We start from the raw sequence: 23,443 nt of genomic DNA on the forward strand, positions 1-23,443 counted from the left end.
TGGCACCTCTGAATCAACAGGTAGGTTACCAATTACAGCTAACAGCCAATTTAATTTCATTTAACAGCAATTGTTAAGCATGAAATCTGTGAAATAATTAGTAGCTCAAGTTTCCAAAAAACTTTGAATTAGGCTTGGGTAAGCAATGGCTAAATGCAATCTCTGTCCTCCATTTTGCTCAAGAAAAAATGTCAAAAACACAGAAGAGATTTAAAGATCCCTACATAATAATAAAGACAGTGCTGGAGATTTTGATAATTTTGTAAAGGTTTGTTTTTCTTCCAATAGGCCCATTATTTTGAATGGCAAGCTGGTGCGAACTGTGATACTATAAACAAGAATGAGGAACAAAAGATCTCTGAGTTCAGATCCTAAGTAGAACAACACTGGCAAATCACTGTATAGCCAAAAAGAATCACTACCCGTGCAAAGCAGCAATGACTCATCCAGCTGAAGCTGTAATCTATATTGGTTCTATTTGTGTATATGTACCACTTCCATTTAAAAAAAAATAATAATAATAATAATAATCTCTTATATAAATATCATGTGTACTCAGATGCCTCATACTCATGCGTATAGCATAAAGGGCAAGGAACCCTTGCTCCTTTAAAAGTCACATACAAATCTATGTCCATAGCAGCCAGGGTCAGCAGAAATGGAAACAGAGTATGTTACGGGACGCATGCTGCATGCTGAAAACATCTCGGAGAATCAGACATAATGTCAGCAAGTAATTATTCTTTGAATGTGAAACAATTTGAATATAACTATGAACGGCAGAGAGCAGCCCCCAAAATTGCAAGACAGAGCAATTTCAGCTGCAAACAACACTTTCATCCAAAACTTGGTATCTAAATGAATGACGAAGTAGAAGTCCATGTTTGGCAAAAGTCATTGCAGCAGTACCTTTCACAGAAAAGACAGCTGATGTTGCTTGCCTTTGGGCAAAATTACACTTAATATCAAAATATGAGGGATGTCAAGCAAGCGCTAAATGCAGGAATATGCTAAGCTATTTTAATTTTTTACTGGGAATTTAACTGTGTCTAACAAAATATAACTCTGGATAAGGCAAATCTTTCATGATTCGATATCAATGCAAATAATTCTTTATATTTCACTGACAACAACACTATCTTCCATGAAAGATGTCCCTGATTAAAACAGCATTAGCTCATAACCAGAATGAGATACTTTAAAAGCAGAAAGTTTTTTCCTTCTAAATAACTAAATTTTTATGTAATTCTGTATCTTACGGCATTGATCTTTGTAGACCTTGGTGCTCATCCGTCTAGTGGACTGCTGCCACAGTTAGCAACCCTGGCGCCTGTGTTTATAGACTTGTTCAAAGCTTGCTGAAAGCACTGGATAACAACAATCCACCCATCTGGATTGTCAACACTAAAGAAGCAAACATCTGCCAGAGTAATTTGGCTGACTCCAACAGGCGCTCATCTATGAGAACTACAAGGCATGTTGGCATGAAGGTACATAATCTATCCAGAACCTTATGTGATTTCTTCTGGACAGCTTCCATTGGGATCTCCAGTGTGACTGACATTCTGTAAAGCAAGTCTTGAAAACTTTCATAAGTATCTGGCTGTACTTTTGAGTATCAGTGGTAGCACAGTCTCATCTGCAGACAAAGGTAATACAGTGTATAAACCTTAGGATTAATGGCCTACAACTCCCCTTCCTTAGAGCCTGTGAGACAGATGTCTCAAACACATAAAAGTTCACATGCTTGTGATGAAAAAGACCCAACTATAATTGATATAACAGGAGCAGGTACAATTTAGCTAGTTTCCTGGCTTACATAATAGTAAAGAAAAAGCACTGCAAGATTACAATACTCTCAAAATAATAATATCACTCCTAAATCTCGGATAACAATCACAAGCATTGCAATAATATTCTACTGCTGCAATTAAGAGGTTACAAATATTATAAGGTTCTGTAAACCACAGTGCTTACACCATAGGAACGGCAGGAGGAAACAGTAGAATAGTCAGTATCAAGGACTGGTATGGCAAACAAAAGAGAGATGGGTCCTTTCTAGGTTTTAAATTTTACTTCACAATAACAGAATGAAAAGATACCCGATTCCTCTGGCTAGGGCCCGGAGGAGAAACCCAGACTCGCACCTCGGGTATATGGCTCAGCTTACCACATAAAAAGCATACTACAGCATTTCTATGTTCTTTTTAGGTGTCACAGCTTCTTGTAAGGACCTCTGACCTTTGTTTTCATTTCAAGAATTACTTACAAAATAGCATATCTCAAGAATGTACCTCACATCCAAAGCAGTGTAAAAATACTCGGTGGACTCATAATGCAATGTTACTTACTGCTTCACAAGAAACAAGATTCCTAAAAACTGAGGCTTATACTCTCTCACAAGAACAAAACAATAGTATTCACTGCCCTGTAATAGTACTTGCTTCACTAAGGGTTAGTGGATTATTTCTGTGCTCTTTTAAGATTCACTAAATGATTTGTTAAGGTTGCTTAAATAGTTTCTTGCATTGTGAAGCTTTTCAATTTTGATAATATTGAAAAAAAACAAGTTTGACTTTTATGTAACATAGAGCTGGTTTATTTACTGTTCAGTCAACACTAGGCATTAGGCTCAAACACTTGTATGTGACAATTACAGTAGTTACACCACCAAATAAAGTTATTACAGTTGTTTCATAAACTCATGCCTAGAATTCAAAATAACTGTGAGAGAAATTCCAGGCACTTTATCACCTAGATTTTGTTTACTCATATATACCACATCAGATTTCAGATGTTAGGAGTTCATATTTCATTGTAACAAGACGCAACATAGAAGCAAAAAGTTTCTCAAGATAGTTTTTATTGCTCTGTTAGAAGCAGTAGGTTATTAATTACTATAAAAATAAAAAGCCAATTTGATAAACTATAAAATGTAGAAGCTAGTATATGAAAACATTTTACATTTTTACTAAAATTTAAAGTTTCAAGATGAAAAGGAAAAAATGTAAACATCAGAGTGGCAGGATTCTCAAAGGCATTATGAAGAGATTTACACAGTGCATTGCAAATCTGCAGGTCTACAACTGTTGCATACTGCTCTGAACAGGCAGAAAATTCACTAAATTTGTAGACATATGCTATTGATTTCTTAACAGTGTAATTAGGAGGTCCTACTAATTATCACTAGAATGACCTCAGATCTTTAACAATCCTTAAAAATTAACAGCCAGTTCGAGAAACACTAGAGGATACTGGGAGAGTACCATAAGTTTGCCCTGAACTTACTTTCTTCTGTAGACAACAGCTTATAGACAGAGTAGAAAACTAAAGAGACACTGTGGATGGAATTTCCAGTTGATCCTGGTCAGTTCTTATTTTAACTGTGCCTTGTATAAATGAAAGATGGCATTTGAAAGCAAGCCATGTGTGATACAGGCTGCACACCTGTGGGTACTATAGCTCCAGATAAACAGAAACTCCTGCCACATACACAATTATTTGGTGGATACGTTGTTCCCCAACTCTTAATGCATGTACCAACATATAAAGAGAAAACTCCAAAACACTCCTCCTGTTCTGCCTAGGCTGAGCTAAATGAAGAGTACCATTACGGATCATACATGACCTTTGCTTTATTAATTGAACAAAACTGTTCAAATACTGAATGCGAGGGAAGAATACAAATTAGTAAATAGAGGTTGGATGAGAAGTGCAAAACCATATACAATTGACTTTCAAATTTGTCTTCTCTGTAGCCAGGCAACCGAAATCAAAGTAAAGAAACCACTTTGATTGCCCAGAGGCAAGTGCAATCTCCAAAGCAAGAAAATGTAAAGAATGAGAAGCGATAACTCAATTTGTCAGAGATGGTCTACGAGGAAAGCATTAAATGCACTTTCCTCATTTGGGGAAAAGTTGGTATATCCAAAATGTCTTTTAATCGAGCTATGCTTAGTCCTGCAAGAGATACTTTCCCATGAAACGTCTTATTAAGAAGTTACTTTGGCAAGGTGGTTTACTTTTCCATGAAGTTTAGCAGTGAGCAGTGATTAAAAAACCCACAGTTCCAACACTGCTGGTCAGCTCTTCTACATAACATCCTCAGTCCATGGATTAGTGTTGTATTGCTGCCTGTTTCAGCAGGAATTGTTACTAGTCTTCCCATACCTCCCTAAGACTATGTGACATCTCCCAGCAGCACTCATATTCCTTCCTTTGACTTATAGTAACAGGTTTAAAGACAAAACGTATACTTGCCACCCGTGACTACAATTGATGTATTGTAGACTTGTCTAGACTATTAAATAGGAAACTTTCTCCTTCAGAACACATCAGTAAAAGACCAAAAAAAAAAATCAACAACAACAAAAACAAAACAAAACAAAAAAACAAACAAACCAAAAAAAAAAAAAAAACACACAAAAAAACCCACCACTGTACAAAAATCACTTTTGCTACTAAAAATCTACACTTTGTTCTTACTCTATAACACTACAGAGAAAAAGCAGGAAAAGCAAAACGGAGAGTGAGGGAGGAAGACAAGGGGGAAGCAGTTCTCTTTCTGCTTAGTCAGGTTCTTTGTCAACTCCCTAGTGGTTTGTCTTGACTAGGAGGATATTTGCCTCCCTGCGCAAGCCTAAACATTAAAACAAACATAAAATTAAGAGATGGGAACTATCTAAGAGGTACACAGCCGCTGAATGAATGGCTTGAATCACTAACATTAAGAGATTAGCTGAATTTGAGCTGGCCCCATTTGCATTCCAGGTAAGGTTAAAAAAAATGTTATGCAGAAATTCCCACATTTCCTTTCACAGAGTAATAGCTAGACTTCAAAGACTTCAAAATAAATGACTGACTTTAAATTTTCTTTCTACATTCTTAGCACACATATCCGACTATATTATACTTGTAGCTGGGAAAGGTCCATTTTCACAAAGAAAATGCAGACAAATATAATTACTTGGGTAATATAATAATAAAGATTTCTAGATATAAGTTCTGAATAATGTAACCTGCTACAATGGACATCAAAATACAAATTAATAATTTCAGCTGTAAAACAGTACTAGTCTAAGCTATTGTTAAATTTTATGCTTTTCAACTCTTTCATGAATCAGTTTTGATCAAAAACAGTGATAGATCACGCCTTTACAGCAATCCTACTTGCTTAGATAGATTAGTTCCTTTTCTTTAAATTGCCTTAACGGTAGGTAAGGCTTTATAAACAACACTAATGGACATAACTTCTTCTGGGAACTTTTGTTACACTGATCCATCAAAAGGAACTAATCTGTGCTCTTCTAAAAGCATACAAAGAAACAAATTATCCATGCTAAAGAAATGTTTAAGTAGTTCTAAACAACAGATGGGATTAGAAGGATTATAGAAAAGATTACTCCTTAATATGAGTCATTTTAAAAGAGTGAACTCAGCCATTGAAGTGGTTTCCATTCAATCTGTAAAATATATAAAGTGGACACAGAAGGAGAACATACTCATTTACAACGGGAAAAGCTTTCTTAACATTTTAAAACTGTTTAACTTCTATGCAAGCATTAAGTAACTAAGAATGTGTATCTCATCATACATGTTAATTCTCTCTCTTTCTCTTTTTTCTCAAGGTTTTCTACTCTCAGTTTCAAAATCTCTGCAAAAGATAGAAGATGAAGGTGTGTTGCTAACCACATTAAATCTAGGAAAATCTCTTCAAAATAGAGATAGAGCTGCGAACAGAGTTGCTATACCTTTGCTGAAGCATTATATGACTGAAGACAGCAGTGCTTTGGATGAAGAGGATGACAGAAACATTAAGTTTTTGGTGAGTTTTCAGTTTTACATTTTGGCTTGACTGTAAAATGGACATTCTCTTTATAACCCCTTAGAAAACACGTACATTAACTTAAAACAATAACCTGCTGAATATACCAAATATCAGTTTAGCACACCATAGTCAAGAACAAATTTTCAGTTGCAATTATCTAATTCCAAGATTTTAAAATGCGTAACTTGAACAGTCGAATAAAAGAAACCTGATTTTTATAGAACAATATGTAGCCAAAACTTATGGGAGGAAAAGCCAAAGCCTATATTTGTGTTTGACTCAGCATGTCCCATATGCAGCAACAGGTTTTTAAGCCCACCAAATAGAAGACTCATTATTTTCTCATGTTCTTTAACACAAAACCATTTCAGTCATTAATTTTAAAACAGCATCTTGAAAGATAAAATACTTGCACTGCTAAGTATAAAGTATGAAATGTCAAGTATAAAAAGTGACCATAACTGACTTTAAACTGTTACTCTTATTTCCCCTTAAAACAGGACACAGGTTCAAGACGTGATTTCTTAAATCACGTTATGCCAATCAACTTAGGTAGAAAGCAACTACCTTATCTTGCACTGAAGGGAGACATGGCTCTTCCAGCTGACACTGGAATTCAAAATATTGGCTCAATACAGGAAAGAGAAACTGCAGATGAAGAAGATTCAGTTAAATTCCCTATAGGAAGAAGAGATTTTGACAGTAAGTATATTTTCACTTTTACACAAAAATTATTTAATTCAGGTAAAGAATTGCAATTTCTATATAGCAATTTAATACAGATTCATATAAAAAAAACAACCCACGTCATGTTTGGGATTTCCTAAGGCTGATGAAATCTTGGATTTCCATTTTACATCTATTATATTCAGTCCACAGTGGAGGAAGCATTTGTTATATTAATATTTTCATAGGCCATTAAGAATTATAGGTCTCTGATGATTTAAACTTTCAGGTTTTTTTCCTGTAGCTCTCAGGTGTATGCTGGGAAGAGTCTATCGACCTTGTTGGCAAGTCTGAAAACTACTGATCTACATGACCTTCTTTCAAGATTAAACATTTTATTATGAATTTAATGTCATTTGAAGTTCCTGTGTTTTAGTGGGGCTATATATATGCATCCAAAAATACATTGCCATCACACTGTGGACGGAAACATAATTCATTACCAAAACAGAACATAGCTGTAATTACTAACATTGTATTGTTATCAAAAAATAAAAGACTTCTGCATAATCCAGACTTGTAAGTATTTGTTTTATTACGCACAAGCTACTTCCACTTATTTGAGTACGAAAGGAAGCAATTCATAAATTGCACCTTTTTCTTGCAAAATGTTACAACTTCTGAACCAGTCAGTGTACCGTACATGTCAAAATAAAAACTTATAGATGAAAAAAATCAGTCAATTTTGCCTGACCAGCAATCAATTTATTCTTGCTTGAAGTTTTGCTGCGTTTTCTTTTTTCACTGATTTTGCTGTCCAACTCCTCTTGAGGGTTGTTTGAAGTCTTAGGTCTTTTAGCATTTTTTTTCAAAAATGGTTCATTTTCCTTACCACAGATTACTTTGTCATTATTCAAGTCCATCTGTTCATTCTTGGAATTCTTGTTTCTTGGCTGACAACTCAGCTTTCTCATTTCTGTAAAACTTCTAGTCTGCTGAACATTTTCAGAAATAGTTCCAAGCACTGGTACATCGAGGCTTGAATTCATACCTTCTGTCATGTAAGAATATCAAAATTATATGTGAAAAAATAAAAAGTTACCTGGGATTCTTCTTTTTTTCTATCATAGAACTATCATGTGATGACTTTAGATCAGAACTAGTGCTTTTTCAGTAAAAAAATCCTTTGCTGGTCATTGCAGTTACATTTGCTATGTGTTCATAAGTGTACTACCAATTTAAAATGACATCGCTTAAAAACATTTAACAGCAACTTAACTTCGAATTGGATTTATAACTTTAAGATATTGGAAAAGATGCTTAAAGGGCCTATAAATTCTAGATATGATATGGTTTATAGAGGAGTAAATCAATTTTTTCCTTTCGTTAATGGCAAAACCACATATTTCACTCAGCTTACTTTTGTAAAATAAGTAACATTATATCATGTATGTAAAATGTATCTTTTTTACCTCAAGATAACATCAATACATATTTTTCAGACTGATACTTTCAAAGCATTAGCATTGCAATTTTAATGCGAATACATTTAACTGATCATAGCATACACAGAGCAATGAGACATCTAATTTTTTCTTGAAAACATATTTACATTTGAGTTTTACTAAAGCCTTGTTTGATATATTTGAATAATTAGAAATATCAGTATCCCATTTACTTATTTGAACCTACTACAGCTCACCTGTGAGATATCCAGCTTTTAAACGCCGCTTTAGTGCAGGGTGCATGCAGGTTGGAATTTGGTTACTGCTGAGGAATTGCTGACCATTTCTTTCACTCAACTCATTTTTATATGTGCATGCAAACTGAGATTTGATTGAAGATTGCTTCATCTGTAAACAGCAATCTGGTATTAGCTTGTTTTATTTACAAAAGACAATACTTATAAGACTAATGAAATAATAAGTTTCCCGATTATTCTGTCTTTAAAGCTTTTAGATCATGTAAAATACCAGAAAAAATCAACACAGCACAAAGAACAAACTTGAGTAAGAAAGCCTGATAACCACCATTCTATAACCAAGAAAAACTCAGTTATTTTTTTGGGACACCAAGGTTTCTTTTTACCACCCTCATCTGACACTTCACTAATTCAGTTTGCAGAGACTAGAATATGTGGAGTCAAAGGACAGAAGACCAAATACTGAAAAATTTGCAGCACAAACCCATCTGTCTGCTTCAACTTCACTGAAGCTTGAAATATGTCTCAGAACTTTACTCTGTATTGCATCACATACCCTTTAGTCATTTGCAAATAGTATACAAAGCTCTACCAAATATGACTTTTTCAGCTGATGCTAGTACTAATCTAGAGGGTATGTACAAATCAAGAGTGAAAGACCACATTTGTTGAAGCAGTCAAACTTCCCAACTGGTCTAGAAATGTATATTCACTAGTAAAAACAACTGTACTACACTAAGTGAGGTAGCAATAGGTAAATTTTAATAGCAGAGCAAAAGAGCACAAGACTAGTGTTGAGTTCTGAAGTAGAGCTTCACTGGAATGCTTTTAAAGAAAAAAAGGTAACTTAAAACTCGATTGAAGCACACAATGCAGCCTGTGAAGAGTTTTAAACCGCTCTTTGAAATTAGAGTTATTTCACATTAAATTCCCCAAAATCCACTGTTTTGGGGGCACCGTTCCAATGTCCCACAGCTCAGGGAGAGCAAAAAGACGTTTGGAGCAGAATTTGCTAATCAAGTAGTTGCACGAATGGCATACAAGTAACTCCCCTCTCCTCTTCACAAGCAAGTGGGATGTTGCTGTTATCCCTATACAAAGAAAGAAATTCTGCTGCATTTCAGAAAAAGGAGTCTGCTGTTAGTCCTGTTCAGCTGGAAGAAAGCATGACAGAATTTAGGACAGTGTTTCAGCACACATAGGTCAATTACTAGTGGCAATAAGTAGATAAAGCAAAACATTCTTGCACCTTGACTTCTATATCTAGAAAAGTTTTTCAGTTGTTCAAGAGGCCAATATAAAATATTCACTTTTATATGAAATATCAATGGTGCATGCTCTATTTATTTCTAAAAGTCTAGTTGATAATCTATTCCAGATCTCCTTCCAGCATCTGCATACAGACAGTACTGCCAATATTTAGTCAGTAAGAATGTTGAGATTTGGTTTTTATACACTGGAATGGCATAATAGAATTTGAAAACCTACATCAGTAACAACAAACACATGTTTTTATTTTCTAGCCAAACAATTAGAGTACTATTTGGAAGAGGAAAAGAGATAAAAAAAGAAAATGTCTTTTCTCCACCTTTATCCTTGCCCTTTTAAAACAACAACAACAAAATATTAAAGATTAGCTGAAAGAGAAAGTTGAAAAAGGGAAGGGAGTGCAAAGGGAAGAGTAACAAAACAATAAATGGTTCGGATTATTGCCAAACCAAGGCATCATGTTATTCAAACATGAAAAATGTCCTGAATAGTTCAGGTAATAGAAAGCTTTTATTGTACTGAAATGATCCAATTTTTTTAGCATGACATTTTACCAGCCTTTTGCTATCCTAAATTAACCTATTACTGTTTTGAGAACATTTAACCTCAAATCACCTCATTATTGGGTTTCAAAAGTACTCAAAACTCATAGCTACAGATCCTAGGAAAGTAGTTTAGGAGTCTTGTAGGAAAAAAAAGAAAATATCTATACAAGTGTGGTTTATCAACTGACACTAATAAAGTCTTTCTTCAGATTTTGTGCTGAACATAACCTTCTTCTCCCCTCACGATACTGATTTTTAGCATACTCCATACACACTGAAACTTCCAGTCAGCTTAGTGTTCTCCATAATTATACTCCACGTAAAAACAAATATTTCTTAAATAGATGGGACTACTACCTGACAAAGATTCTCCCCTTCATTACTATGAATATTCTGTTCACAATTATCATGGGCATACAGAAAATTCTTGATAACTTCCTGCTGATAGTTTTCCAAGTCACAGTTTATTTGTAATGGAATCACCAACAGGCAAAACAATTCTCTCAAGTAACAGCATTTAGAGAACTAAGCAATGAAAAATAAAAGCAGTGCATGAAGCTAGATATTAAGCCATTTTATATAGGCACGAACAAGTCACATGAGAAAGGCAGACAGATTTTTTTACTTTGTGGAGCTTTTTCCTTGGAAGGATTTCTATACACAGTAAAATTACAATGAACTTCAAGCATGCCAAGATTTGTTAGATTGCTTAAGCCACAAATTCTTTTTAAAACTAGAGGTACAGTTATGTTCCCAATTGGAAGGAAACAGTACCTCATATAAGAAAGGTTGTCTACAGTTACATTATGAAAAAACCACGCCAAACTACTGAAAGTCCTTGCAGCTGTTTCAGGGTAAATGTGTTAACAACACCATAGGATTTCTAAAACAATGTATCAAAAGGCCAAAGCAATCCTAAATTTACAAAAAAAAAAAAAAAAAAAAAAAAAAAAAAGAAAAAAAAAAGAAACAAAACACACACACAAAAACAACCAACCAAAAAAAACACCACCACCAAAAAAAAAACAACAACAAACCAAAACAAAAAACCAAACATCAACCCCGGTGATCTCTCATATATTGCATGCTCACAGCCTAATAGCTTTTGTTCCTTCTTAAGTCCTAAATTTCCCTAGTTGTACCCAATCCCATTAGTTCAGGAACAGCATTTTACCAACAATTTGAAATTTGGTGGAGAAGAAAGGTGAAACTCTTATTGTGTAAGATTTTTATTCTCTTAAGTTGCTCTTTAACCTAAAAGAAGCAGGTGACTGTAACAGCCCTTCCATTCCCCTCTCCCACCAATAAGCAGGATTTACATAACCCCATTGAAATGAAACAATAGGGTATGTACCCATTTTAGATAAATGGAAGTACAGGTTAAAGAAACAGACATAAGGTTAGATGAACCCTTTTTAGATAAAATACCTCTCTCCCGTCCAGTTAAACTTTCTACATATTTTTATAAAGCAGAAAGGAGTGATAAGGACAACTGACAACAAAAGACATAACTCAGTAGGTGTTCTATGGACCTTTCTGAATTAAAGACTCCTTCCACAAAACACCATTCACCAGAAGACACTTAAACAATATATTGCAAAGCTGAGACTCTAAATTGTCTCTCAAGAGAAGACTTTCTTATTATAACTCTTACCTGCTTCTACTAGAAGCAATGAAAAAATGCAACATGCTAATTCCTCAAACGACTTTCTCCTCAAGGGATAAGAGCAACAGCTTTGCCTCCTAACAAATGCTGTTGTAGTTAGGTGATCTTTCTGCATCTCTTCCAGTATTTAATGAGGATTGAAAGGCAAAAATATTTCTTTGCCTTGCACTGTTGCCAGGAATTTGTTTTGGCACAATGGAAATACCCACAGATTTATTTGATTTTTAAACACCAATTCTAGTTTGTGACTACCCTTTTACTTTATCCACTTTCCATATTTTTAGATATTAAGCACATGTGCACCTTGTTGTGCCCTAGGTCTAAACATTATCAGTCTCCATTCCTCTTAAGGAAGGAGAGGGCATAATGATTTGGGGGGTTTTTGTTTGTTTGTTTGTTTTGTTTTGTTTTAATTTAGATAATTGTTTCTCCTTTCACTTCCTAGACTGTCCTAGAGTTCTTTATTCAATACGTGCATCCTGATGGGATTCAGTATACAATCAACCTAATCATCACTACTGTGTTTTTCTTTCCCTCTCAATTGCAGAAAAGATTACTTTTATGGGACAAGTACTAATGAGAGATCACAAATTTGTAATATAGACTAACCATGAAGGGCAGCATGGTAAAAAAGTCCTTAGGACAATTTTATGGAACCAGTGCTACCATCACACATACTGCACAACAAACTTCTCAGAAGAATCACTGACATTGAGAAGAAACATCATGTTCCTATCATCTTATTATTAAAAAAACATATGTATGATATCTCTCCTGAGGTAATTGTTAAAATCAGTGCATTTTGCATAACAAAACTTAAAACTGTGAATTTCACAAGCAACCTGTACGCATTTCAAGATGGTTGCATGAAATAATAATGAAAACTGGTATTCAGTGTAAGGAGGTGATAAATACTACTACAGCATATGAGATCTATGGTCACGCACAAACAATTCATTGTCCCAGGTGCTCCTCAGTAAAGACAGAACAAAATTTATTATTACCAAGAGACATTTCAATCCAAGACAAGAAATACATGGGTTCATAGAGAATGGAACTGATACTGTCATTGTAATGGACACCCATCTCAACACAAAGCACTGCTATATTTTGGGGAGAGGTTGATTTAAAGGCACAGAAAAAGGTTTTGAAGGAGGATAATGGGTTCTGCAGACACTTATAGGAAATCTCGTCAGCCATAAGAAACAGTACAAAACAGAGCTGAAAGAGCTAGTCTGAAAATTAACAAACCAACAGTGAAGATCGGTAGTGCAGGCTGAATTTAAGCAAGGACAGATGTCTCAAGTTAGCAAATTAGAAATCATCATTAGCTTGGGATAGGTTAAAACAAGCATATGTATCAACTGCAACTTAAAGGGACAGATTGAGATGCAAACAGAAGAATGGCATCTAGCATCTAATCATTTTGATAACAACATTTTGTGCAGCCATCTCAGTGAAGAAAGACAAGGCAAAGCTGCAACTATCAAGTCGAAGAAAAATACACAGTAGCACACCAAAACCTAAAATAAGCATTTAATAAACAATTAATAAATTGCAGTTGAGTGGACATAAAAATAGAGAATATATTCCAGAGGTGCAATGAGAGAAAAAGTAACAGGATACTGCCCTCAGTGTTGAATATACCAGGAAAGACAGACATATCACCTCAAAATCAACAGCTGGGTATTCACATAGAAGTAACAAGACATGTCAGTTTTGACACTTAGGTGTCACTAAGGACACTTAAGTCAGATATAGATCTGTGAACTATTCATATAACAATAACAGCTGAACTTCTGTTTGTAGAAGTATTCATCCACAAAGAAGGTATGGAAAGAGAAAAAGCAAGAAAAGGAAGGAGTAGAAACACACAAAAGAAACTCTGTAGAAATTGTTAGAAAGGTACAAAGTAAGCCAGAGAAAGACAAAATTAAAAATTAATATTTCAAGAAAGACAGCAGAATTTTACGTGAGAGGATGGCAACCAAAGCTGAACGTAGAGAACTATCCGAGTTTTAGTTAGAAAAGTCAGTAGGTGCTCAGGTACAGCAATTCTAGTTGACTGGAAGGAGAAGCAAGACTAAAGTGAACATAGGAATACCAGAACAAATCCATTCTTCACAGAAACATAGTGTAGTTTAGATGGCAATGTTCGCTGACACACAGAAAAGAGAACTGCAAACATAATGTGAAACACTCAGACATCTGATCTTGCTTAAGACAACACTATGCTGATACATAATTAAGGAACATTTATACTCTGAACTGCAGGATTTTTATTTTCACTTTTTTTAAATGCAAAACCATCTTGAGATATTTGACCTCAGTTCCATGCTGTACTTTGTTTCTCTGGTACAATAGGAAACACTGGAAGAAAGCTGTAAAGTCTGATTGTCATTACTAGTGGCAGTTTAGCATCCTCAATGTTGGTCTAAGACAAGGGTGTCAAACCACTCCCACATTTATGCAGTCCTAAAGTTACATTCGGCCCTTTGAAGGCAACAACAAGGCTGATGTAGCTCTCAGTGAAAATGAGTTCGGCACCCCTGCTGTATTGTATTAAAAAGGATCATAGGAGTCACAGAACCCTTTTAGATTAGGCACTACAAAAGCAGCAGTATCATGATGAACCTTTGCACGCAATTCCTGCTCCTGAATTAGAACTTGTTCAATTATTCAGAGACCTCTGAAAGACCTACTATTTGCTAATCTGGTATTTTTGGTTAGCAAACAAGTATTTCTGAAAAAGTAAAAATAGTTTCATAATATGAATCGACCTCGAGACTCATATTTTTGATAGTTTGTGTCAAAAACCTTGTAAGTTTCCAGCAAAAGTCCCAAAATATGACAGGCAATTACTTTCAAATAATAATTTTATTTGTTTTGATACTGAACACAGCTGTTCATGACTCCAATTACAAAACCTCCACTTAGATAAGAAAACTGTCTCTTTCAATGTGTTATGCAAGCAGCATATCACATTTTTACTATTTGATGAGTAATACTGCAATTTAAATGAGCTGTTTATTGTAAAATTAATATAATGCAGATCCCTCATCAGCTTCAATCTTTCATAATTCACCTATGAGTTTTAAGCTAAATTTCACCATAATTAGTGCATGTATCCAAAACGCCATTCCAAAAAAAAAAAAAAACCCACTCAGAATGAAGTTGGAGTATATTTAAAACACATACTGGAAATATTGACAGTGCTTTTAATTTTTCTCCCTTTTAATGACTTTCTACTTCTCAAACAAGTAATACAATAAAGTTCTCCTCATGTCCAGTGGCAGAAACATATTTTGCATTTTGCTGTTCTAGAACTTATTCTGATGGCTTAAAACACCTCTGTTTTCTTCTTTATTTACTAATTACATTTGTGCTTTTACCTGTTGTCAGGACTAAGCTTGTAAAAAAATATTAAGTCACTATTTTTATTTAGCGCTCTATTGAAATGCTGTGGAAGATAAAAGCTCTGACTCCTTCCATAGTCCTAACATTCAAGTCTGACAATTTTGAGGAAAAAAAACTACATAAAATGCAGTACACTGGAAGACTGCAATTTTCAGAAACAGTTAAGTTGTTCCTTTGAATAGTGCAACTCACAATACCAACATACTCTTGTAATGTTCCATTTCATCTACAAAACAGCAAACATTAGCATCTTTATTTTATTGCTCACAAAGAAATGTTATGGAAATGTCCTCAGAATGTTACAAATAAAAAGCATTCCCAAAAAAATGCAACAAAAAAAGTAATTATTACACTTTTAGAATGCCTATGTCAGAACCAAAATCAGGTGCCTGTGTTCAGTTTTACTGTTGTTTTCACATAGCTTCAGTTTTATTTCTATAGTCCTGAAATACACAGATGGTTAAATGGAGCAATATAGATTAACTCATTACATCTCCATTAAGAGATCTTCATTAGAAAGTACTTCTAAGTCTTTCCCACCTGGAGTTTTAGATATTTCCATTCATACTACAACACCGTTCAAGTTGGGCCAGTTACCACTAGTGAATCACAATTCTATTTCTTTAGCTATGTGATACATTTGAGGCAAGTATTTGAGAATTTTAACACTGCTGTTTTCATTTTAGCGTTATTACTTCAGTACATCTAGGAGTCGCATAGCAATTCCTACACAGTACCTCCTTTTTTTTTTCATCCATAGATTTCTGAATACGTTGTCTAAGAGGCTTTGGAGAAGAATCACTGGATTGTGCTGGAGATCTATACTTAAAAGAGATAAGAAGTATTTAGAACATGTAAAAGCAATTAGTTAAGAAAAACAGCTACCACACCAAGTTCCTCAGAAACAGGAAGTTATCTTCACTCTCCAAGCTTTACTTTGTTTTCTCCCATCTTAAATAACCACATGTACCGTGACAACTGAAGACAGCATAATGAAAACAAGCTGACAGTTCCAATTTCTGGTAGCATTTTGCAGTATGTTTATGACATGTAGTTCTGCAGCTGGTAATGAGTTACCAAGCCACTATTCTACTCACACCCCTTGAATAGCATCTGGTTGACATCCCAAATAATTTTCCTCATATTTACAGACTTTTCCATAGAAGCACTCACACACACAAAATGCTTCCACCCTCCTATATTCAAGTATGTGAATAGTTATGTACATGGATAAAAAATATTGATGCATGTAATGCAAAAAGTTATTGATGCATACAAGAGGGGATTTTCTGGTTTTGAAATAAAAATAAATAATCCATGCATCTGTAAATAGTAACTTCTCCGTTTATGCTCATGTCAGGCAAGTGTGCATATAAGGTGAGTTATTTCAAAAATAACTCATTATTTTATTTACTTAGCTCATTCTATTCAATTATTCCATTAATAAAATCTATTTTGTTTAGTTCATTCATCATTATATTCATTTGTCTCTGGTGCAACATTTCTGCAGGACCTTGCAATGTTTTAGCTATTTAAATTGACAAAATATGTGGCTTCAGCATACTCCTGTCTAGACTGTTGTTCTGCTTCGTGAGTCCTCTTTGTAACCCGCAATGACAAAATTCTCAGCATCCCACTACTCCAACAACTCATGATTCCTCAGGATGAGCAACTTATTAAATCATCACTGCTCTTCAGTGCATGGACAGGTTAGTTTCCTCTTCAGTGCCCACAGAAATGGATTTTCAAGAGATTATTTGCTTTGTACACCAGATCAACACGGATATTCCTTAAATAGACAGAAATTTTTAAAGCAAGAGAAGAAATGAGCAAGTAATGACTAGCTTAAACATTACTAGGATGAGAAGATTATGAGAATGATATAAAGAACAGCAGCAAACAAGTTGTCCCAAACACTGAATACCTGTTGAACCTGCAAAAGCAGAAAAAGAGATCTTTTATTGCAAAAAGTTATGAGAATACTTAATCCATGATCAGGCAAAATTTAACTCTAAAACATAAATAATATAATTAATATCAGAATTACCTTGTTTTGATTTCAATAGCATCACCACATTTTTATGTTTGCTTAAAAAATTTGAACATACTGCGAAAAAACAGCATACTTCTGCCTTGCATGCAGCTTCAAAATATAAAAAAATAGCAAGAGAAACTGCAATTGTACAATGCAAATCTAAAAAGAATATTTTACGGAAGACTGAAATGAGGTGCTAACAGAAGGAAAATATTTGACAGTAAACTAAAGGACAAATAAAATAAGAAAAACCTCAGCTTGGTTAGGATGTTCTAAAACACTGAGAATGTATTGTCAGTGCTTACATTCAGTTCCCAAAATGCATGTATTTCATAAATTTAAATGAAAATATTTTTAATTAAAAAAAGCCAACCAAAAGTTAAACAACACAATTGCCGCTTCTCAGCAGTGCTCTCAATTAACCTCAGTCTACACCTGAAACATTAACACTGCTTTCTCAAATTGACCTGAACCCAGACAAAACTACTCACGAACTTGAAACATATTGAGATTCATTAGTAATGAAATATCTAGAAATAACAAAAAGCATTGTGAAAAACTACCATGTAATCAAAAACCATAAACCAATTACTATATGAGGTGACCAACAATATGACGCACAGAATCAGATTCGTAAAATAATATGAAAACTGCAGTGATGTTGACTGAAGGTACTGCCATTTATCCTGCAAACTGGTCCAGATTTACTGTTATTAATAGATTGGCAAGAAGACTACAAATACTGTAGATTAAATATTTGAGACACAAGCACTACCAAGAAAGTGTTGCACCATATGTTACCTGTACACCGGTGCAACACATTATCACAGTATCACATTAGCTACTACTCTGTGTTTGTTAAGGTGTTCAGCATTCATAAAGCAACTGGAGCCTTACAGTAAAGCTGCTTGAGAAATGCAGAACACAAAATCCCATAAAAACTGAGAACCAGCTTTGTTTGCAAGTTTCAGTTCTTGCAAAGTTTTTTATTCCTAAAACAATAATTTAGGATCATAAATTCAATCTTTTTAATATTATCTGTGTGCTTCCATTTAAATATTTCATTTAGAATTAACTTATTTAAAAAACTATATACCAGAAGATAAAATCTAAAACAAATGGATCACTAAGAATTACTAAGGAAAACACAAAATTGTCTAGGTTATTGTATAAATTCCCAGATAGCAGTACCTGTTTACACCTACACTGAGAAGATTTCAAGTCAAACAATGTCTTATCCTTTTGAGGTAAATTCAAGAAAATTAATTCAGCTGAAAAAAATCAAATGAGGTAAGTGAAACCAAAGCTGTCAGTGGGCACTCTTATTCAGAAGTGTTTTAAAACCCATTTTAAATTAAGGAGTTACTTTAAAGGGAAAAAAATATCAAAATCTCTAGCTGTGAGTAACAGCAGCATTTAATTCGAATAATAATTCAGGTGAGCCTTGACTCCATTCACATAGAGGATTAACCTAAATCCTATTAAGCTCCTTTTCATTCTGATAAAAATACAAACACAATGTGGTTTATTAAATTCACAAAACAATTTAAAAAGTAACGTGGATCAATTTTCCTGAATCCGAAGTATCAGAAAAATAAGAGACTGAAATCAGACTTATTTACATCTTGTTATATAATGAAACAGAAATGTATAGCTACAGCTATTCTCAGATATTTGAGGTGAAAGAAAAATCCGCAATATGTTGTTATACACTGCCTTTTACACGAAAATTTACAGGTTTATTTAAACTTATTACTGAAAGTATTTTTTTAAAGTTTTATTAGAGTGTGCTTGTTCCTTTGGTTTCCTCAAAGACATCAAATGATAAATCTAATAGAACCCATAAATTCTTCGACTTTCAGGATCCTCCGTGTTCCAATTTAGGACCTATCACTGGTTTGCTCTTTCCTTGCTGTTAACCTTGCACACTCTGGTAGTGTTATGGTGGGATCATGGGAAACGACTGCCACCAGCATAAGAAACACCCCCTCTCCCCCACTTTTCCTACCTTTTTCATTTTAGCTCCTCTTTTATGCCAGGGAACCCAAATATGTGCATGCACTGAGCTTAATAAAAGGCCACACAGCCCCTGCCCTGAGGAACAGACACTCCAATCACTGCTAAATGCACCAAAAGCAAGGACAATCAATAAGGGTTTTGAGCAGGTCCTTACGAAGACAATTTTGTTACTCGGAGAAAAGCACTAATGGGGAACCAACCACTGTACTACAGGGGATGCTCATCTGGGAGCCCTCACTGCTTTACTTCCCTGCTGGCCACCAGGGAGAGTTTTTCCTCTCCGTCCTCTTTTAATTTTATTCTTCCCCAAAGCATCTTTCACCATTCAAGTCAACATATGCCATCAGCTACTGACCCTACTAATAAATCTCCATGTATGTGAATTTGTTTCAAGATACTTTGTGCAGTACTATCCTGATTGGTGGATCATAACAGGAAAAAATATTTAACCATTTAAAACTTCTTCTTCAAAATAATTATTATGTAGGAAGAAAATGGGATATAATCCAAAAATCTCTTGTGTTGTAGCTAGACAAAGAAGGCATCTTCAAAGTTAATAGTAATCTAATTAGCTACTGAACAGACAGTGTTTGAACCTAGGAGTTAAAATTCAACTTAAGAGGTGAATATTTGGAAGGCTTGTTACAAAGGATATTTCCTCACGGGTTTTGTTCAGCCTAGAAATGTAGTAGCTCAAAAAGTTCATATTATAAAAGTATCTTGAAGATAGAGCAAATGTGAATGAGGATGCAGAATACTTTTGAGACTACTTTAAAAATGCTTTCCCTTTACACCCAACTTCACAACAGATCACACTTTTGTTCATTTGCTTTGTGTAAGTACTATTAATGCTTTTTTTGCCACTCAGTATAAGATTTCCTAAAAAAAACAACCAAACAAAAAAAACCACAACACCATCACACAATAAACAAATACAAAACAAACACAAAAACCTTCTAGAACTCACCTGAAGAGTGTCAAAACAGAGGTGATTCCAAACAAATTTAAGTTTTCATCGTCATATAAGAGTTCTCCTTTGTTCTGTGTAGGAGGATTGACAGCTTCTTCATCCAGAAGAACTAATAAGACCTTTACGGTATCTCTGCCACAATATGCAGTGCCATGATTTATGGAATGCAATTTTGGCTGAAAGTAAATAAAATTAAAAGGAACAGACAACAGGAAATGTCAGCAAGCCAGACCAATAGGTCACCTCCAAAAACAAGCCATATCAGCACAAGGTGTGAGAATCCCTTCCTTCTCCTTCCCAATAAGCATTTATGTGGACCCTGTGCATGGCAAAGTTTCTTCCTCATTCCAAGCAAGTAGTAGAGTTTAGATCCCTGCCAGCTAAAAGTATACACTGACGAGTAAGTCACACAGATACACACAAATATCTGTGATGAAACCATGAAGCAGATATTAACGTATTATTTTCTCACAACCAATTTGAGTGCTATGGGATACACAAGCACATTCTGATGAAGTTCAACTCCTCTTACTAACCGAATCTGCTAAAGTAGTTGGTTAAAAGTGAGATTTCCGTCAAAATTTGACAATACAGGTATTTGGCACAATCTCCTATTGTTTGGAACAGGATTAATTCCTCACAATTTCCCACAAAAATAAAGAATTCCTTAAAGAAAATAATAATCCACATCTGGAAGTGCTCAGTGCTACAGTCAGCAGTATAGATGTATTATAGAACTCCATAGTCACTATGGGACTGCAAGAATTGCAAGTTTGCTACATTTTTCTTTAAAACTACTAGGAGTTCCACACAGAAAGTTAGGACTTAATACACAGTAGTAGATTTGAAAAACTATAGGCTTTCTTATTTACCAATACAGAGAAACATTGAATAGCCTGACTCCGTTCAGAAGAACAGGAAGAACTGCATTTATCTAATCAGTTAACTGCTTTTAAACACAGTCTTGAAAAGATCAAGTTCTATTTCTCTCTCTATTTGATTACATCAATTAGTGTATGTAGCTTTCAAGAAACCATAGCAACATATGTCAGTCAGTTACTATAAGTTATAATCAATAGCTAGAAATAGCAATTACACAAATGGTTGTTACTTGTCTTTACAGAATTGGCCTATTTCAGTACCATTTAATTTCCTGAAAATTTATTCCGAACTTCTTCAGTCATTATATCACCACATCATAGATTTTTATAAAATGTCATGTGTGTCACAGTACATTTGTCTTAATGAGAAAAGTACAAATTTGGTATCATCTTGACTGATTATACACAAAGGAAAAAAATAATTTTTAGAATATAACATAACCTCCCAACTGCCTATTGATGACCTTCAGAAATCCTATGTACTACAACAACAGTGACCTTGTGGACTACCCATGGTCTAAAATCATGTTGTACAAGGCACAATAAGAAATCAGCAAGCTTAAAATCATTACTCAAATTATTTTTTCGATAAAAGAGTTGACCAGTCTTTCAAGGGTAGTGACCATTAGCTACTCCAGACTATTCCGGTTAGTTCCAGAAACATCAGCCAGATTTCATTTATGGTAGTGATTTTCTCAGGAAGAAATTTATCGTAATTCCTGTTAGTCACTCATACAGTCTTCAATACAAAGTAGCACTTCCTGCTACATAAAGTAATAACTTTTCCCAGAGCTCTAGATTCTTATAAAACAGGTATTTGCAGGAAAACTGAGCAATGACAGAAGATAATGGCCACTGTCAGGAGAAAAGCAAATATTTTTCTAACAAATTAACTCTTTTCAGGTACATTTTATGAGGAAGCAGTCTTCCCAAAAGCTAGCAGAGGCATTATTTTCAGCTCTATAGTTGAGATAATGTTTTACACCTGCACTCAAAGAAGTGAGTCAGCCTCTTACATATGAAAAACATAACATCCTATCAGAATCAGAGTTTCTCTGAATATAGAATTTTTTTTTTTTTTTTTTTTTAAATTATAGCGTCAGACTTTGGAGGTTTCTTTATAAAGTAAAAAACAAATCATAATTTTAAAATAAGTTATATGTGAAACTAAGGACAAAGCATTAGTCTTTGCTGTCCTAAGATCTCAGTGGTACAACACAGGTGCTCCAATTTTTTTTATACACCTTAAATTCATTTGGAAAGCTAATGCGATTTTGTTTTAACTAGCAGTGGTAATGAATGCCTCTATATGCTTCATAAAATGTTCTTCTGCATCAAGCTCCACTAAAATATACAATTTGTTCTCAGTCTCTTAATAGTTGCTAAGCTTCCTTTTCCACCCCTTGTCTCTGAATCACATATTGAAGTATTATCATTAAAATAGGCATTCATTACACAGTCTTCTCAAACTTCATTTACATAAAGAAAAAAAAATATTACCCACACCAAAACCAAAATAGCAACACCACAACACCAACAAATGTAGACAATTTTACACACACTCCACTCCTTATACCTCCACCACAATTACAAAAAATAAAATTCTCCACACTTTTTCCACTCTAGCAATGTTCAGTCCACATTTTGCCTGTTACTTCTCCCAGTTACCATCCTTGTCTTTAATTCCTCAGGCCATGCACTGAGCACTAGAAAGGACTGTAGTGGGTTGATGTTGGCTAGCCACTAGGTGCCCACCCAGGTGCTCTATCACTTTTCAAAAGGGAGAGGAAATATGATTAAAAGCTTGTGGAGTCAAGCTGAGGACAGGGAGCTCACTTAGCAATTACCATCATTGGCAAGCCAGACTTAAGGAAGCAAATCAATGTAATTCGTTGCCAATTAATCAGAAGAGGATCCTTCTCTTTTTCCCAGACTCAACTTCACTCCCAACTCTTCTACCTCCTTCCCCTGAGTGGCACAGAAAGATGGGGAATGAGGGTTGTGGTCAGTTCCTAACACTTTGTCTCTGCTGCTCCTTTTTTCTCACACTCTTCCTCTGCAGGTGGATCTCTGCTCCACTGTGGATCTTCATGGGCTGCAGAGGAACAACTAGCATGATGATGATCTCCATCACAGGCTGATGGGGAACCTCTGCTCCATGCCTGGAGCACCTCCTCCCCATCCTTCTTCACTGAGCTTAGTGGCTGCATAGTTGTTTTTCCTCTCTCCCAACTGCTGTTGCACAGCATTTCTTACTCTCTCTTAAATATATTATTGCAGAGGTGCTACCACCATCACTGACTGCTTCAGCTTTGGCCAGCAGTTGTTCCATCTTGGAGCTATCTAGAACTGGCTCTGTCCAACGTGGAGGCAGCTTCTGGTGTCTTTTCACAGAAGCCACCTCTGCAGCCCTTCCCACTACCAAAACCTTGCCACATAAATCCAG

At 35.0% G+C, this 23,443-nt stretch overlaps 1 protein-coding gene across 15 annotated transcripts in view; it reads right to left on the reverse strand.

The window, feature by feature from the left end:
* Positions 1-2,576: 2,576 nt before the first annotated feature.
* Positions 2,577-23,443, reverse strand: part of PARPBP (PARP1 binding protein) — a 46,076-nt gene continuing 25,209 nt past the window's right edge. For 3 of the 15 annotated variants that reach the window (XR_010467395.1, XM_065037339.1, XM_065037333.1), the window contains exons 8-11: positions 20,114-20,292; positions 15,830-15,911; positions 8,196-8,346; positions 6,539-7,547 (exon numbers count right to left, since the gene is read on the reverse strand). Coding sequence is in view for 12 of the 15 variants with exons in the window: in XM_065037339.1 (XP_064893411.1) it covers positions 7,213-7,547; positions 8,196-8,346; positions 15,830-15,911; positions 20,114-20,292 (747 nt within the window). In the remaining 3 variants the exon portion in view is untranslated. Of the gene's footprint in view, positions 6,506-6,538; positions 7,548-8,195; positions 8,347-15,829; positions 15,917-18,323; positions 18,399-20,113; positions 20,293-23,443 lie in introns of those variants that run through there. The other 12 variants (XR_010467396.1, XM_065037372.1, XM_065037363.1 and 9 more) reach the window with 6 other exon arrangements.

This window comes from Columba livia, chromosome 1 (genome assembly GCF_036013475.1).
Source record: "Columba livia isolate bColLiv1 breed racing homer chromosome 1, bColLiv1.pat.W.v2, whole genome shotgun sequence".
Lineage (NCBI taxonomy): Eukaryota > Metazoa > Chordata > Aves > Columbiformes > Columbidae > Columba > Columba livia.